The sequence below is a fragment of the Dipodomys spectabilis genome, unplaced genomic scaffold, assembly GCF_019054845.1.
Source record: "Dipodomys spectabilis isolate Male_0828 unplaced genomic scaffold, ASM1905484v1 ptg000245l, whole genome shotgun sequence".
Lineage (NCBI taxonomy): Eukaryota > Metazoa > Chordata > Mammalia > Rodentia > Heteromyidae > Dipodomys > Dipodomys spectabilis.
Window position 1 is genome coordinate 198,645 of NW_024870922.1, and position 16,380 is coordinate 215,024.

At 41.3% G+C, this 16,380-nt stretch overlaps 1 protein-coding gene across 1 annotated transcript; it reads right to left on the reverse strand.

Annotated features, from left to right (window-relative positions):
* Positions 1-2,219: 2,219 nt before the first annotated feature.
* Positions 2,220-8,662, reverse strand: LOC122124780 (glycosyltransferase-like domain-containing protein 1). Its single transcript, XM_042699419.1, has 2 exons — positions 8,615-8,662; positions 2,220-2,804 (listed from the first exon to the last, which is right to left on the reverse strand). The coding sequence occupies exons 1-2, from the start codon at positions 8,660-8,662 to the stop codon at positions 2,220-2,222; spliced, it is 633 nt and encodes a 210-aa protein (XP_042555353.1).
* Between the last annotated feature and the right edge of the window lie 7,718 nt (positions 8,663-16,380).

The following is a 16,380-nucleotide window of genomic DNA, read 5'->3' on the forward strand; positions in this document are numbered from 1 at the left end:
GTCCTGGGCTGTACACTCAGTGACAAGCCAGGCCCAACCACCAAATCTCAGACCTCCAATGGGCAGCCCTGCACATAGTTCATTAGTGTGCAAACCACCAACCCCCCAAATTATCATCTCCAAAGCTCCAAACTTCAATAGGTAAGGCTTTTTCCTATTCTCTTACTCTCTCCTTCTTTATAGAACTTTACTTCATTTCCCTTTTTCCCTTCCCTCATTTTCTTCTTCTCTTTAGGCCTCTCCACTATCCACAGGCCTACACTTCTCTGGCTTGGTGGCCAATTGTCATCCTTCCCCTCCTGTTCTCCCTCAAATTCCTCTTCTCCCAGGACTTTCCCCTCTATCTCACCACTTCCTTCCTTCCAGGTCTTCCCTTTATTTTCTCCAATTCTATTACTCTGACCAGGTAGCCTATATATAGGTTGAACCCCTCCATCACTCCAGTGGATCACCTGCCTAACACTTTTCAACCATCACTTCACGAACTACGCATTCCTCAATCACTTCTTCAAAGCTCATGTGAGGATGACATCCTACCCCCTCCAGCAGCATGCCCTGCCCCCTTTGGTGGCATGACCCATGCACTCCAGTGGGCCAGGACATAGGGCCACATTGATTAGTGGGCCGTGCTGATTATTAGGGTTCTGCTGCTTTATACATCCCCCACTGGTTTTCATGTCCAATCAAATCCTTGATTCCTTCGTACCAAATCCTAAAAATTCCCTTCTCTCTACCCAATGAACAGGCTTAAAACGTAAATTTAATAGAAAACAAGTAAATTATAGAAACACACTAGTTATTACTAATTAACACTTAGTAAGTCTTATCCTTAAGCGATCCTCTGAGTGCCTCTGAACAGTCCATCTTGCAGCCTTCTCAGTATATTGGTCCAATGCCTATTTCACTTGAGATTGATGGAGCCAATGCTGTTCATGCTAATTTAATAGGCGACAGTGAAGTTGGCACCACCAAGTAAGTTTCTTGCCACTTCGTTTCCAATTCAGGACCATGATGCATTTTTACCCACACCAGCTGTCCAGGGAAGAAAGAGTGGGTGGAGTTTCTTTTTTTCTTTTTTCAATTCCATTTCTTAGTTTATTTCACTTACTTGAGGTCTAGTTTTTTATTTTATTGCTGAAGTGAGACTTGCTATAGAATAAACTACTCTCCCCAAACAAATTTTCCTTCCAGCTGGATTTAATTTCTTTCTTTTGGCCCTTTATTAAAAATTTATTTTACAATCTAACCATTTAAAACATTTTTATATCAACAAATACAGAATCAGACTATCAGAATAATGAGTGATGTATCTTTCAAAGATTATATTTGTAACTGGATGCGGATATTTTTGAAGAATATTTTAATCAAAACTGCTAGTTTTGTTAGAAGTATATTGATTTCTCTATTTTGACTCCTGGAAAAAATTAAAACAAGTATCTCAGTGTTCACTTTATGGGTGGGAGGGCTCCACTGACTGTATCTGCCATGTTTGTTGGAATTACAGTTGTTTATCTTGCAACTTTCTTTAAGATTAATTAAATGCAAATGTAACTCTGTGAATCATGGGAATACATGCCAGACTTCTTATTAATACCTTCACTTAAAAATTTGTGTGCCAAAGAGTCGATAATTTGCTAAAGGAAAAATGCTAAAGCAGCACTTTGCCCACATTTTTGAGGTGGCATATTCGTGGTCTGCATTCAGACCCTGTGGCCCTTTGAGGACACAGGAAGACTCGGATGATAACTTGGCAAACCAGGTAGAAACCAAGCCAAGTGTGAGCGTTTGAAGCTGCAGTTTGGCTGCCATCGTGTCGGCAGAAAGAAAGAATTCAGGCCCCATGTCAACCAGTACAAAGGATAAAAACGGATTCAACCGGATATTCAATATGGCACCACATATGGGATACATGAGTGTGGTTATAAAACAGGCCACATATTTTTTTTGAACAGTCTCCTACATGTGATCTGAGGACATGTGTAACTACCATAATGATTCTAGGAATCTGTATTTAATTTGAGTTGGGGTAGTGGCAGGGGTTGGAGATCTGAAGCCGCCACAGGTTTGTGGCAGATGGCTCTGTGTCAGCTTTGACAAGCAGCCAGGCTCAGCTTCCTCTGCAGATTTTCTTTTCTCTCTGGTCAGGTAAATATGGGCACACTCTGGAAAGTTCTTCAGATTCTGCTTTAGGTTGCAAGTTTGTGACTTAGCCACATCTGTTACAAATCTTCCTTAGGTTCTCTTGTAAGCAGAGACCTGAATTTACCATGTAGGGCTGACCAATCAAACGGAGTTATTTCACCCTTATAGAGATGTTTCCTTACAACATCTGGTCTCTTGCAGAAATTCTGGAGTCCTTTTGAAAGCTGTTCAGGTGTATAATACAGATATCCAGCGGGAAATATTTTGGGATAAACCAAATCTTTGGGACAAAATGGATAGCAACCACAGTACACAGCTTCCAACATTGCCACTCCAAAGAATTCATGCTTAGCTGTTGAGATGACAACATCAGCCATGCACAATACTTGGAAATAGTCATCTTTGCAGGGTAAGTAGCCCCAGCGTAAGGCTGAAGATCCCAGTGCCTTTTTGGCCTCTGAAAATATATCTGGGTCATCTGTAAAAATTTCTCCGAGGACAGAGATGTGAAAAGGGAGTTCTAAATCTTTTAGGTGCAATAATACCTTAAAAAGTGTCTCTGGATATTTGTCATGCTCCCACCTGTGAGGCCAGACAATGTACAATGGTCGTGGCTGATCATCAGCTCCATCCAAAATGTCACAAGGATTATGAATCAGATTCTTGAATTCACCATATGTAATGGATATTAGACCTATGTCTGATATATTGCTGGTAAATATTTTTCCCAATTATTTAGCTTTCTTTCTAGTTTGATTGCTATTTTTTACCTGTGCAGAAACTTATTTTAAGGTAGTCCCATTCAGTCATTCTCCAATTTGTTGTGACCCTGGAAATCTGTTCTGGAAGTTCCTGCCTGTGCCTATAAGTTCAAGTGTCTCTCATACTCAGTCCTGTAGTAGTTTCAGAGTTTCAGGCTTGATGTTAAGGTCTTTAATCCATTTTGAGTTGATGTTAGTGCGTTGTGATAGGCTAGGATCTACTTTTCATTTTCTGCATGTGGCCAGTTTTCCCAACACCCGTAGTTGAAGAAGTTTTGCCTCTTCCACTGTATGTCTTTGGCTCCTTTGTCAAATATCAACTGACTGTACATATGCGACTATATTTCTGGGTCCTCTAACCTGTCTCATTTATATTTGGGTCCCCTTTTGTGCCAGTACCAAGCTGTCTTTGTTATTATGGCTCTATAGTAGAGCTTGAAGTCCTGTATCATGATCCCTCCTGCATTCTATCTTTTGCCTAAAATTGTTTTGTCTATGCTAGGTCTTTTGTTGTTCCAAATGAATTTTTAGACTATTTTCTCTAATTCAGAAAAGTAGGTCATTGGAATTTTAATGGAAATTGCATTGAAGGTGTTTATTAATTTTGGCAGTATGGCCATTTTCACCATATTAATTCTGCCTATCCAGGTACATGGGAAGTCTTTCCATTTCCTGGTATCCTCTATGATTCCTTTTTTTAGGTTTCTATAATTTATGAAATAGACCCTTTACATCTTTGGTTAGTTTAATTCCTAGATACTTTTTTTTAGATTATTGTGAATGGGGTTGTTTCCTTGATTTCCCTTTCTGCTTGTACATTGTTAGTGTGCAGAAAGGTGATGATTTTTGTGGGTTAATTTTGTATCCCGCTACTTAGCCAAATTGGTTTATAATCTATAAGAGTTTGGGGATGGAGCTTTAGGGATTGTTAATTTACAAAATAATGCCATCTGCAAAAAGAGATAATTTATCTTCTTCCTCTCCTGTGTGGATCCCATTAAAGTCTTTGTCTTGCCTTTTTGCTCTGGCTAAGAATTCCAGAACTATATTGAAGGGGAGTGGATAGATTGGGCATCCTTGCCTTGTTTCTGTTTTTAGGGGAATTTGTTGTAGTTTTTCCCCATTAAGTATAATATTGAACTTTGATCTAAAATGTAAGGCTTTTATTATCTTATGAAATGTTTCTTCTATTTCTATTTTTTCCCAGATCTTTTAACATGAATGAATGTTGAATTTTATCAAAAACCTTTTCTGCATCAATGTTGATAATCATGTGATTCTTGACCTTGGATCTGTTGATGTGATGGATTACATTTATGGACTTACATATGTTAAACAATCCTTGCATTTCGGAATGAAGCCTACTTGGTTATAATGTATGATTTTTTGTTATGTTTCTGGATTCTGTTGGCTGCAATTTTATTGAGGAGCTATACATATGTCTTAATCAAAGAGATTGGTGTGTAGTTCTTTTTTGTTGGGTCTTTGCCTGGTTTGGGTATGAAGGAGATATTGGCTTCATAGAATGAGTTTGGGATTACTCCCTCTGTTTCTATTTCTCTGAAGAGCTTGAGGAGTATGGGTCTTAGTTCCTCTTTAAAGGCCTTATAGAATTCTGTAGTGAATCCATCAAGTCCTGGGCTTTTCCTGTTGGAAGATTTCTGATTACTTCATCTCATTGTAGATTATTGGCATATTTAATTGATTTATTTCTTCTTGGTACTGTTTGGGAAATTTGTATTTTTTTTCAGCTAGGAAAAGAATTTATTTACTGAACTGGTGCCCCCACCATGCATGGTGGAGAAGCATGGCTGAAAACGAAGGGGGTGATCTACCACTGGTCCAGGACTTATCTAGACAGGGACAAGAAGAGGTGTGGCCAAGTGAGGGAAAGGTGTGGCCACACTGGATCCAGATGTGACCTCAGGGTCTGTGACCCTCCTAAGGTCAGATGGGAGTCATGTGACCAGAGGTGGCCCAGGATGTGACCTAGCAGGAGGGGAAGGAGAGGAAGGTGACTGCTTCCAGGTCTGCCAGTTACCTATGTAACAGATACTGGGCTGAAACTTAGCCAAGAGGAAGGGAGGTGTCCCTGTTCAGACCTTACATTCCAGCCTTTTGACAATTATGAAAAAGGTTGAAGATTCTCTCTGGCTACTTCCTGTTTTCATGGGGTATCAACAGTAGGTTAAAAGGCTAAGATGTGTTCCCCTCTGGAAGGAGACAGCAGGCAAGAGCTGTCACTTGGGCATTGAGTGCTTAGATGAAATCTAGTGGAGGCAAATCTATTGGATGAAGTCTGGAGAAGACTCAGGCATTGAGGGACTGAAAAAAAAATACGGGAGCAAATAAGTGGCAAGAGGGACTTTGGGCTGAAAATGTTGGTAGAAATGTCCCTAGGTATTTCTGACATCTTTTGACTAGGTAGAGAATAAGTCAAGTGACAAAGGCAAGAATATAATTCCTTTCCAGTTGAAAGGTAGATAAGTATTGACATTAGATGGGCAGTCTTCTTTATTCTATTGGCCTCCTGGCTCTGGTTAATTTTGAAAGGGCAGGCACAAAGTGGCTGATGTGATATCATCTCCTCTTACTCCTCTCCATGTTCCCTTGTTCCCCAGACTGGCCGAGTCCAGGTGCTCATTGCTGGGATGGTTTGTCACATATGGTATTCAAGGAGGTTTGAACTCAATGCCTGAGCACTGTCCCTGAGCACATCTGCTCAAGACTAGCAATCTACCACTTTGAGTTATAGTAGCACTTGCAATGTTTGCTGGTTAGAGATAAGAGGCTTGAGCAAATTCTTCCTGCCTGGCTGTTTGCAGGTTAGTTGGGAAATGGAGTCTGAGGGATTTTTCAGCTCGGGCTGGCTTTGAACGGTAATCTATGCGACAAAAGCCCTTTGTTATTTCCAATTAAAGCAACAAGGAGTTCAAATTGAGTAAGGAGAACTTACTTGGTCCTTATCAAGACTTGACCAAATATTCTGCAATGACAAAACTCATTAGATGTGAGAATCTTAGCACAGATATGCCCAATATTTTAGAATCACGTAGTCAGTACTAGAACATAACACAAAACAAAAAAGGCAAAACTAGAAACCTAAAATTTTTCACAATATTGTTTAGACATCTTTGCTAACAAAGCATATCACATGGTTGGGCCTCAGTTACCAGGGTCTGTGCAAAGAGCAACTTGTTAGCACACACATTAAAATACATGGATGGAGGAGTAGTCAGCTTGGTGGAAGGGTAAGGACTGGATAGGGCCAAACCCTTAACCCATCATGTGGCCAAGATGGCGAATTGCTGAAAAAATGCAAAGAAAGCCTTAACAAAAAATCAAGCCTAGTTTGGAAAGCCTTTGAGAGGGAACCTAGAGGGGGTCCCTGGGACCTAGCCCATGTCGCATTCTTCAGGGCACATTCGAAAAAGTTGTAGAAAAGAAACAAGAGATATAGAAAGTTCGACATTAATAGCAGAGAGCCAAGAGAGCCTGAAAGTAAACAGACTTCTCACCATGTATCATTGCAGACTCAAAAATTGTGAAAATCTGAGAACAGCATAAAAATATTAGGTGTTCCGGCTATCCAGTGAGCGCAGGAGACATTTCAGAGGGGTTTCATGACTCAGGCATGACTCACAGCACCCCAGTAAATGTGTAGGAGAGTCAGTCTGGTGAATGAAGGAGAGCTGACCAGGCAGAAGCGGTGTCCCGACGTCCCCCAGAGCCCTCTAGAGAGAAATAGCCAAATCCCCCAAACCAAGCATCCTCAGCTTTGGAGGTGATCAGCCTTTCCTCAAAAGGCCATATGAGCTCTCTGGCATGGCACCACATCTGCCCAGAGATTGAGCAACAGAGAGCTATAGAGAGTAGTTTCACTTACCAGAGTGGAGAAGTGGTGTGGACGTGGATGTGAAGGCCAGCAATGTTATTGGTGAAAAGTCTCACATGGTGTATCAAAGAAGTTGGGTTCATAGAAAAGTGGTGGTTAGGAAATTCTAACATTTCCGACTCAATAACCCCATCCGAATCATGGCACCATATGTAAGGAATGTTAATTAAGTAGGTTTCATTAGGTAGCCAATGAAGAAAACACCACATGCTATTCAGGCAGGAAAAGATGTTTGTTTACCGAACTTCTGCCCCCACCATAGGTGGTAGAGAAGCATGGCTGAAAAGGAAAGGGGGGATAGAAATTTGTATTTTTGTAGAAATTAATTCCTCTCTGCTAGGTTTTCCTTCCTTTGTGAGTAGAGTCTGGAATTACTTCTTTATGATTGTTTGGATGTCTTGGATGTCTGTTGTAATTTTCCTGTGGTATCTCTGATATTATTGATTTGGGTCTCTTGTTAGTTACTCTTGCCAGTGGTCCTTCAGTTTTATTGACATTTAAAAAAATACTTTTTGTTTTATTAATTTTATGTATAATTTTCTTAGTCTCTATCTTATAAATTTCAACTCTTATTCGGTTATCTCTTTCTGTCTAGCAACTTTAGGTTCAATTTTTTCTTGTTTCTCTTGCAGTTTTAGTTGAATCATAAGATTGTTTACTTGGTCTTTGTTTCTTTTTTTCTTTTTGGGGGGAGGGAGGTTCGGTCGTGGGGCCTGAACTCTGGCCTGGGTGCTGTCCCTCAGCTCTTCAGCTCAAGGCTAACGCTCTACCACTTGAACCACAGCGCTACTTCTGGCTTTTTTTCTTTTGGCTTATGTGGTGCTGAGGAATTGAACCCAGGGCCTCATGCATGCAAGGCAAGTGTTCTACCACTGAGCCACCTTCCCAGCCCGGTCTTTGTTTTTTAATGTGTGCACTGAGAGCAATAAATTTGTTCTTCAGGACTGCTTTTGCTGTGTCCCATAGGTTTCTTTGTGATGTTTCTTAAATTTCATTGAATTGTAGAAAGTTTTTAATTTCTTCTATAATTTCTTCTGTGACCCATGTCAGAGTGCTGTTTAATTTCCATGTGTGTAAGTTTTTTCTACTTTATGCCTTGTTATTGAGAACTAGTTTGATTCCACTATGGTGAGATAGAATACAGGGTTTTATGTCGATCTTCTTGTATTGCTTAAATTCCTTGTATGAAATAAGAAATTATCTATTTTAGAAAAAGTTAGGGGGTTGACAAGAGTTAGACCCTGCTGGTGTGAATGCCTGTAATTCTATCTACGCAGGAGGCTCAGATCTGTGTATTCAGGTTCAAAGCCAGCCCAGGCAGGAACGTTCATGAGGCTTTTCTGGGGTTATTCAGCACCACACCCTGCCTCAAGTCTGGGGTTGTTCACCCCCTTTGCCACCATGGGCTGGGTTGGGCTGCTTATGCTAACCAGTAGGGAGAGGCGCTGCCCCCCACTATGGGTCCAGAGTTGTTTGCTGCTGCTGTCGATCCTGTTGCTGCTGCCCCAGCTGCTGCCACTGCCCCAGCTGCTGCCACTGCCCCAGGATCAGCTGGGCCACTTATGCAAGCCAGGTACCCCACCACGAGTCAGGTTTTAACCACTGCTGCTGCCTCGGGCTAGGCTGGGCTGCTTATGCAGGCCAGTATGGAGAAGCACAAACCACCATCCATCTGGGGTTGTTCACTGCAGCTGTCCCCACTCCAGCCACTGCTGCCTCCCTAGTCTGGTCTGGTCTGGTCTGTTCCTGTGGGCTAGTGCCAAGAGGCACCACTGCCAGCTGCCATTGCTTCTCCAGGTTAGGCAAGGCTGTTTACACCATCAGAACAGAGGTGCCACGCTGCCAGTGTAGGGTCGTTCGCCATTGCTGACAGCTGCTGCTACTCTTGAATGGATTGGGCTGCTTGTACCAGCCAGGCAGAGGCACCCTGTCAGGGAGGGTGAGGGGAGTTTTCATGCTGGCTCTGCCTTCTGAGATTTCTGTTTGTATTCTCTAGGTTGGCCCCACCTCTTGGGAGCCTTTTGGGAGCCTTGGGATGCTTATGAGTGTGTGGTCCTCGGAGGGTCCAGAGCCTGGCCAGCTAAGCAGCCTGGTACGAAGCCCCAGCACTTAAGCTGCTTAGTGCGGAGTCCCATATCCAACAAGTTGTGGGAGAAGGGTCTTCCAACTTTACTGTCTGTGTAGGTTTTTCCCTTTTCTTTTTCACTTCATCTATCTCTTTGAGTAATCGCCTTTTTGGGGGTCACTTGGGGAAACAGAGCATTGAAATCCAAACTCTATATTTGGTTGGAGAGAGCTGTGGTGTTTCCCTGCTGTTCCATCACCACCTTGGCCCCTCCCCTTCAGGTGGAGGTTTTCTTAGGCGGCCGGTGGGCCTTGATTACAAAAAGATAAGTACATAAAAGAATATGTTGTAGGGGCTGGAAAGGTGGCTCAGTGGTAGAGCGCTTGCCTTGCATGCCTGAGGCCCTGGGTTCGATTCCTCAGCACCACATAAGCAAAAAGAGAAAAGCCGGAAGTGGCGCTGTGGCTCAAGTGTTAGAGTGCTAGAATTGAGCTGAAGAGCTGAGGGACAGTGCCCAGGCCCAGAGTTCAGGGCCCACAACTGGACCCCCCCCCAAAAAAAAAGAATATATTGTAAAGCCTGCAGATTGTAGTTAGACATTTCTGTTAATACAGTCATCCCAAGTTTCGGAAACAAAGAAGGTGGTCTACCCTAAAGTATTTCAAAAGGATTAAATCCTTTAACATAGGGGCTACATCTTGCTCAAAGGAGAGCAAAGTGGAGGAGGCTCACCTAGCCATGTCAAGTCTCTGTATTCAATTTAGTTAAAGTTTCCTTTAAGGTCATATTCACTCTTTCTAGTGCCTTGAGGTCTATAAATGGATTGAAACTTCCAATTTATTCCTAGGGTGTTAGTTAATAATTGAGAACTTGCACCATGAATGCAGGGCCATCTTTGGACCCAACAGCTGAGGGTTAGTCAAATCAAGGGATTATTACACACCTCAGCTCAGCCTGAAAAAGTGTCCACTATTACTAACAGATACCAATACCCATACTTTCCAAGCTTTACCTCTGTGGAGTCTACTTTCCCAAATTCACTGTCTGAGGTTCCTCACATATCAATTCTTTCCATAGGTTCCAGCTTTTCAGCAGTTACCTGTTGGAAATTATGTACATGCATTACAAAGGATTCTCAGGCTGAGGCTCCACTGGTTTTCGAACAGTTTTAGTCAGTGGCCTAGGGCAATTTACCAGGGTGCCAATATCTACATGTAAACTGACAGAAAGCTTGAGCCTGTATGCTTTTTTCACAAGTTCAGTGTTCACTGCTTTTACTTCTTCCTTTAATCTTAAAGACTAGTAGCTTTAGAGTAGTCTCTGAAACTACATGATCAGCTCAGATGTTTCCCTGTATCTTAGGGTCTCTAGTTTCTTTAACTCCTGTACAGTAATATGAACCTTGAAGACTTCGTCCATTTTATTCTCCTCCTTTTCTCTCAAACTTGCTTTAATGATACCACTCTCCTTCTGATTGTGCTCCTTAACCTGCAAGTGTTTTGGCAGGGTCACAGGAGAGTTCATTTGACTGGCCAGCTGCTGCTCCTTCTCACAACACCCTCGCTTGGTCTTTAGCTCCTCCCTTAAGTTCATAGAGATGGTATTGAGAGGTATTTTTCCCACTTCCACCTGTTCCATTGGGACAAGATGCTTCTGCATTACATTTATGGTGAAGATCTCAGCAGTCTTTTTGGCCTTTTATTCTAGTAGTTTCTCTTTCTAGTTTTCCACTGCAGTGTATTTTTGTGACAGGTTTTCCAACTGTTTGTTTAGCTCTACTGTTTTCCTTCCTAATGCTCTTTCCCTTTCCCCAGCATTCTTTATCAGAGCATGTAGTCCTTTAACTCTTTCTGAATAGTAACATTCTCTTTCTTGAGCCTGATATTTTCTTGTTCACTTTTCTTGGCCTCATCTTCTATGACACAGGAATTTCCCATCTTCTCTGCTAACTACCCTTTCCTTCTTTCTCTGTTGCTTTGAATTTCTGGTGACACTCTTCAAAGCTTACAATCCACATGTACTTCAGCCTAATACATTCTTTTTCTTGGGGGTCCGGCGTGGGGCCAGAACTCTGTGCCTGGGCGCTGTCCCTCAGCTCTTCAGCTCAAGACTAGTGCTCTACCACTTGAGCCACAGTGCCACTTCCAGCTTTTTTCTTTTTGCTTATGTAGTGTTGAGGAATCGAACCCAGGGACTCATGCATGCAAGGTAAGTGCTCTAACACTGAGACACTTCCCAGTCCTGCCTAATACATTCTTATATCAGGTCCAGCTCCTTTTTCATGGCCATGATTTCTTAATCCAGCATCAGGATCTCTTCTTGGCCTCACTTGTGGTTAGCAAGGATAGCAGCATTGCTGTCCTCTGCTTCTGTCAGCCTCTGACCTGTGTTCCCCTAATTTGCCTCATGCTCACGCAGGATAATGTACTTGAATTCCATTTGATTGTGAGTGTTTTCTAGATTCCTTTTGAGGATTTTCTACTCATTTTTAACTGTCACAAGTTCCTAATTTATATCTTCACATCTTTTCTTCACGTCAAATAATTCTCTGTCTTTTCTCCAGTGTGCTCTTCTATGTGCATTTAACGTCTTGGTGGGGTTTGACGGGCACATATTGGAGATTCAGTCTTTTATAAGCCTGTGTTTTGAGATAGAAGTATATGAATTTTTTGGCCACATTACTTCTTAAGTTCAGAGGGCTGCTTTTTAAGTTGAACATAGTTGGAATTCAGCACCCCAAGCTCCAGATGGTTAATGTGATTACTTAACTTGTCATTTTCTATCTTTCTCTTCCTTGGACATTCCTTTTCTCAAAGTCCATTTTGCTTGCAATAAATACACTGATTTAGTCTAGAAGTTCTCTATTGCCATTTGCAAATGAATTGTACTGTCTTTGCCAAGGGTTTCTTGATCCCTATTCTGATACTCCTACTAAAACTCAAACACCCTTTTTAGACCCCTTTTTTCCAGGGTATCTCTGTTATCAAACACCCATTGGGCAACCACTTCCAACTTAGAATACACATTTCCCTCAAAACCTTTTGACTTTTGAAGCTTTCTTCTAATATCTGGGGCTGTCTGGGTAACAAAGGCCTATAGGTCCTATAGGCTTCTGGGAGAAGGTTCAGAAAGGGTAACAAAGGCCTATAGGTCCTATAGGCTTCTGGCAAAAGTTTCAGAAAAGCATCAGGGTACTCACTGGGGAACTATACCATATCTCTCACCTTAGATTGATGATTTGGCTTTCTAGCCACTGCCTTATCCCTGCTAACAGAACCTGGCAATAATTGGTAAACACCTCAATACCTAGATCACTATTGTGACAACATTGTCATTGTGACATCATGATTCCATTGTGACATAGCAAATCTATTATGACCTCTTAGCTCCTTTGAAAAATCACATGCCCTTTTCAACATCACAGTCCATTTGTGTACTCATATCCTTGTTGTTAACTAATGAAAATTGAGATTACACATGCCACTATAAAATCAAAAAGTGTTTGTGACATCCTCAAGTGTGACATCACTTTTTCATTATAACATCAGTTCATGTGACATCACCAAACTCAATGATATATTGCATGATGACAACAATTCTCATTGTGACATCATAGACACATTGTGAATGCCTATTCTGTGATTTCATTGTATTTCAAATGTGGCATGAGAGTTGCTATTAGAAACTCATTTTTGTGCCTACATAACCATTTTGACATCAATCACTTTGTACCATCACAGTTCCATTGTGATATCACTAACACAATGTGACATCACAAACCTCTCTTGTCCTATCTTTTGTGACATGCTGACATTGTGATATCTTAGACCTTTTTGCCCTCATAATTTGTTTCCTCATATTTCATGTATGACATGAGATACCAGAAATCAACTGTGACATCATGACCATTGTGACATCACACTGACAGATGTCATGATCATTGTGTCCATTGTGACATCACAAAAGGTTTTGATGTCACAATTAGTTGGTGATGCCATACAGGTATAGCCTATGTATAAGTTGCATGTTCAGAGCAACAGAAGGAGAGAGAAAAAGTGGAAAGGTCTGGTAGGAAAGAAGTAATGAGAGTGAAGGAGGGTAAAGACCTGGGAAGAGAGGAAATTGAGGGAGAGCAGAAGGTGAAGGATGGCAACTGGCCACATGAACAGGACAGGGCAGGCCTGTCAAGAGTAGAGCAGCCTGAAGAGAAGAAGGGAATGGTGGAAGGAAAAAAATGAAAAGACCAGAAAGGTGGGACAGTCTGGAGGGCAGGAGGATGAGGAAAAAGGAAAAGCCTTGTCCTTTGAAGTGTGGAGCTTTAGAGATCATTATTTTGGGGGGTTGGTTGTTTGAAGACCAGTTAACAAATGGCTGGGTTGATCTTTGGAGGTCTGAGGGTTCATAGTTAAGGCTCCATTTAGCTCTGGGCATGCAGCCCAAGTAAAGGTTGTCGCTTGTAACAAAATTTATAAGAACAAGACAGGTTTGTGTTGTTACATTGCATTAATAATATCACAAAGTCAATATGAGGTCACAAAGGGATTGTAATGTCACAATGGTGATGTGGTCACAATGGATTTCTGAAATCAACCTATATGCCACATTTGAGATAGAATGAAATCACATAATAAGCAATCACATTGTCCCTATGACCTCACAATGAAAATGTGATGTCATAATGCTATGATGTCATTGTCATTTTGGGATGTCACAATGGGCTGATGGTATCAAAACAACAATGTGGTCTCACTCTGGAGATGATGTCCCAAAGCGTTTGTAATGGTACACTGGCATGTCTGATTTCAGTTGTCCTTCGTTCACACTGAGGATATGGTTACCCAAAGGGACTGTGATGTCACAAACACCATGTGCTTTTTCAAATGTGCTAAGAGGTCACAACAGGTTTGGGATGTCACAAGGTGATCATGATATCACTGTGGCAATGTGGTGTCACAATGGGTTTGTGATGTCACTGTGGTGATAAGGTCACACTTGGATAGTGATGTCACAATGAATTTGTAATATCACCATTATATATCGAATTTCATTCTACTAGATCACAATGAAGATACAAGTTCACATAAGGAGCTAGTGGTCAGAAAGGCCATGAATTTTGTAAAATACGATGAAATAATAGGTTGGTGAAAAATGCAATGGTGAAAATCCCATTGGCAAGGTGATGTTACCATTACATGAGATAATAATTTTTTGAAGTCACAAATAGTTGGTGATGACATACAGGTGAAGAGGTCACATAGGTTTTTATTTCACAATGAGATGGTGATATCACAATCTCATGCCAGATCTCTAATTGACAATGAAGTATTTCACAAGGGTTAATGATGCATCAAAGGAATATGTTGGCACAAATGTAATGAGTTGTAACAGGTTTGTGATGTCACAATGTGACTCAGTGTTCATGATATCTGGCAGTGTGATGTCACAGTGGTCATGATGTCACAGTGGATTTCTGATATCACAGGTTATACCTGAAGTATTATGAGTTAAACAATTTATGAACTCAGAGAGGCCAAAGATATCATACTGGCAGCATGTCAAAAATTCATGAGGATAGGACAGTTTTGTGATGTCACAGTGGGTTAGTGATATCATAATGACAATGTGGTGTCATCAAGGTATTGTGATATCAAAATGGTTATATGGTCACAATGTATTTCTGTTCAACTCTCCTGCCACATTTGAAATAGAATGAAATCACAGAATAGGTATTCCAATGTATTTGTGACATCACAATGAGCATGTGATGTCATAATGCTATCATGTCATTTTTTATGATGAGACGATTGGCTGATGTTGTTATAATGACAATGTGATGTTACACTGGTGATGATGTCGCAAAGGTTTTGTAATGTTAATGCAATGGCATGTCTGGCCTCAATTGTCATTAGCTCAAAATGATATGGGTACACAAAGGCCCTGTGATGTCACAAAAGCCATGCTTTCTTCAAAGCTTCTGAGGTCATAATAGTTTTGGGATGTCACAATGTGATCATGGTGGCACAAAGGCAATGTGATATCACAATGAATTTGTGATGTCACCGCAGTGATGAGGTCACAATGGGATAGTGATGTCTCATCAAGTTTGAAATATAACAATGACATATACAATATCAATGTCTTCTAATTCACTATGAGTATACTGTAATAACCAGTGGGGCCAGAATTATCTGTGGAGCTGATAATCATTGTAAATTCTTGGCCTGGCCCACCAGAGAGAGTGGTGAATGCCGCCAAAGGTGGAGGTGTCAAGCCTTACATGGTGAGCTGACAAGAAATGATTGAGCATTGGGCAGTTTGGGAAGTGATGGTTGAAACTGTTAGGCAGGAGACCCGTTGGAATGAGAAGGGGTACAACCTATATATTGGTTGCATTTTCAGAGCACTCGAAGGGGACATAAAAATGGGAGCTACCCAGATGGAAGAAAGTGATGAGACAGCAGGAAGGGAAAAACCTGAGAAGAGAAGTTGAGGGAGAGCAGAAGGTGGGAAAGTGGTCACTGAGGCAGAGTAGGGCAGGCCTATGGAGAGTGGAGAGGCCTGAAGAGAAGAAGGAAGTGGTGGAAGGGAAAAAGGGAAAGACCAGGAAGGAAGGACAGGTCTGTAGTGAAGGAGGGAGGAATGGGAAAGTAAAAAGCCTTGCCCATTAAGGTTTGGAGCTTTGGAGATCATAATTTTTTGGCTGTTGGTTTGCAGACCAATTAAGAAAGGGTGGGGCTGCCCTTTGGAGGTGTGAGGTTTGGTGGTCGAGGCTGCTTTTGGACATATCCAGTCCAGGATAAGGTAATCACAGTCCCTTTTCTAGTGTAAATTAGTTTATTATAATAAATGTGACTCGGTGGTTTTTCTCCTTGCCTTAGAGGTCATAAGTACACGAGTTCACAGAAAGAGCTTAAAGTCTCAAAGGCCATGAATTTTCTACGATGTAATGTAGCATAATAGGCTTGTAATAACAATGGGACAGTGATATCACAATGTCAATACCACAATATCATGTCAAAATAATGCTTTGATACTACAATTTGTTGTTGATGCCATTCTTGTGATGTGGTCACAATAAGTTTCACAATGGGTTCATGATGTCAGAGTGGCATGGCAGATCTCAATTGTCATTAATTGGCAATGAATATATGAGTTCAAAAGGGGCTGTAAAGTCTCTGAAAGCATGTGTTGTCACAAATGAAATGCCATTCTAATAGTTTTGTGATGTCACAATGTTACACAATGGTCATGACATCTGGCAGTATGATGTCACAGTGGATTTCTGATATCACATGTCATACCAGAAACATGAGATTGAAAACAGATTATGAGCTCACAAAGGGCCTAATATATATGACAATGGCAGCATGTCACAAAACATATAAAGACAGGATTGGTTTGTGATGGCATAGCATCAGTTTAATGATACCACAATGGCAATGCGAGAACAAAAAGAATTGTGATATCACAATGGTTATATGGTCAAAATGGTTTTTTGAAATAGAATGAATTCATAG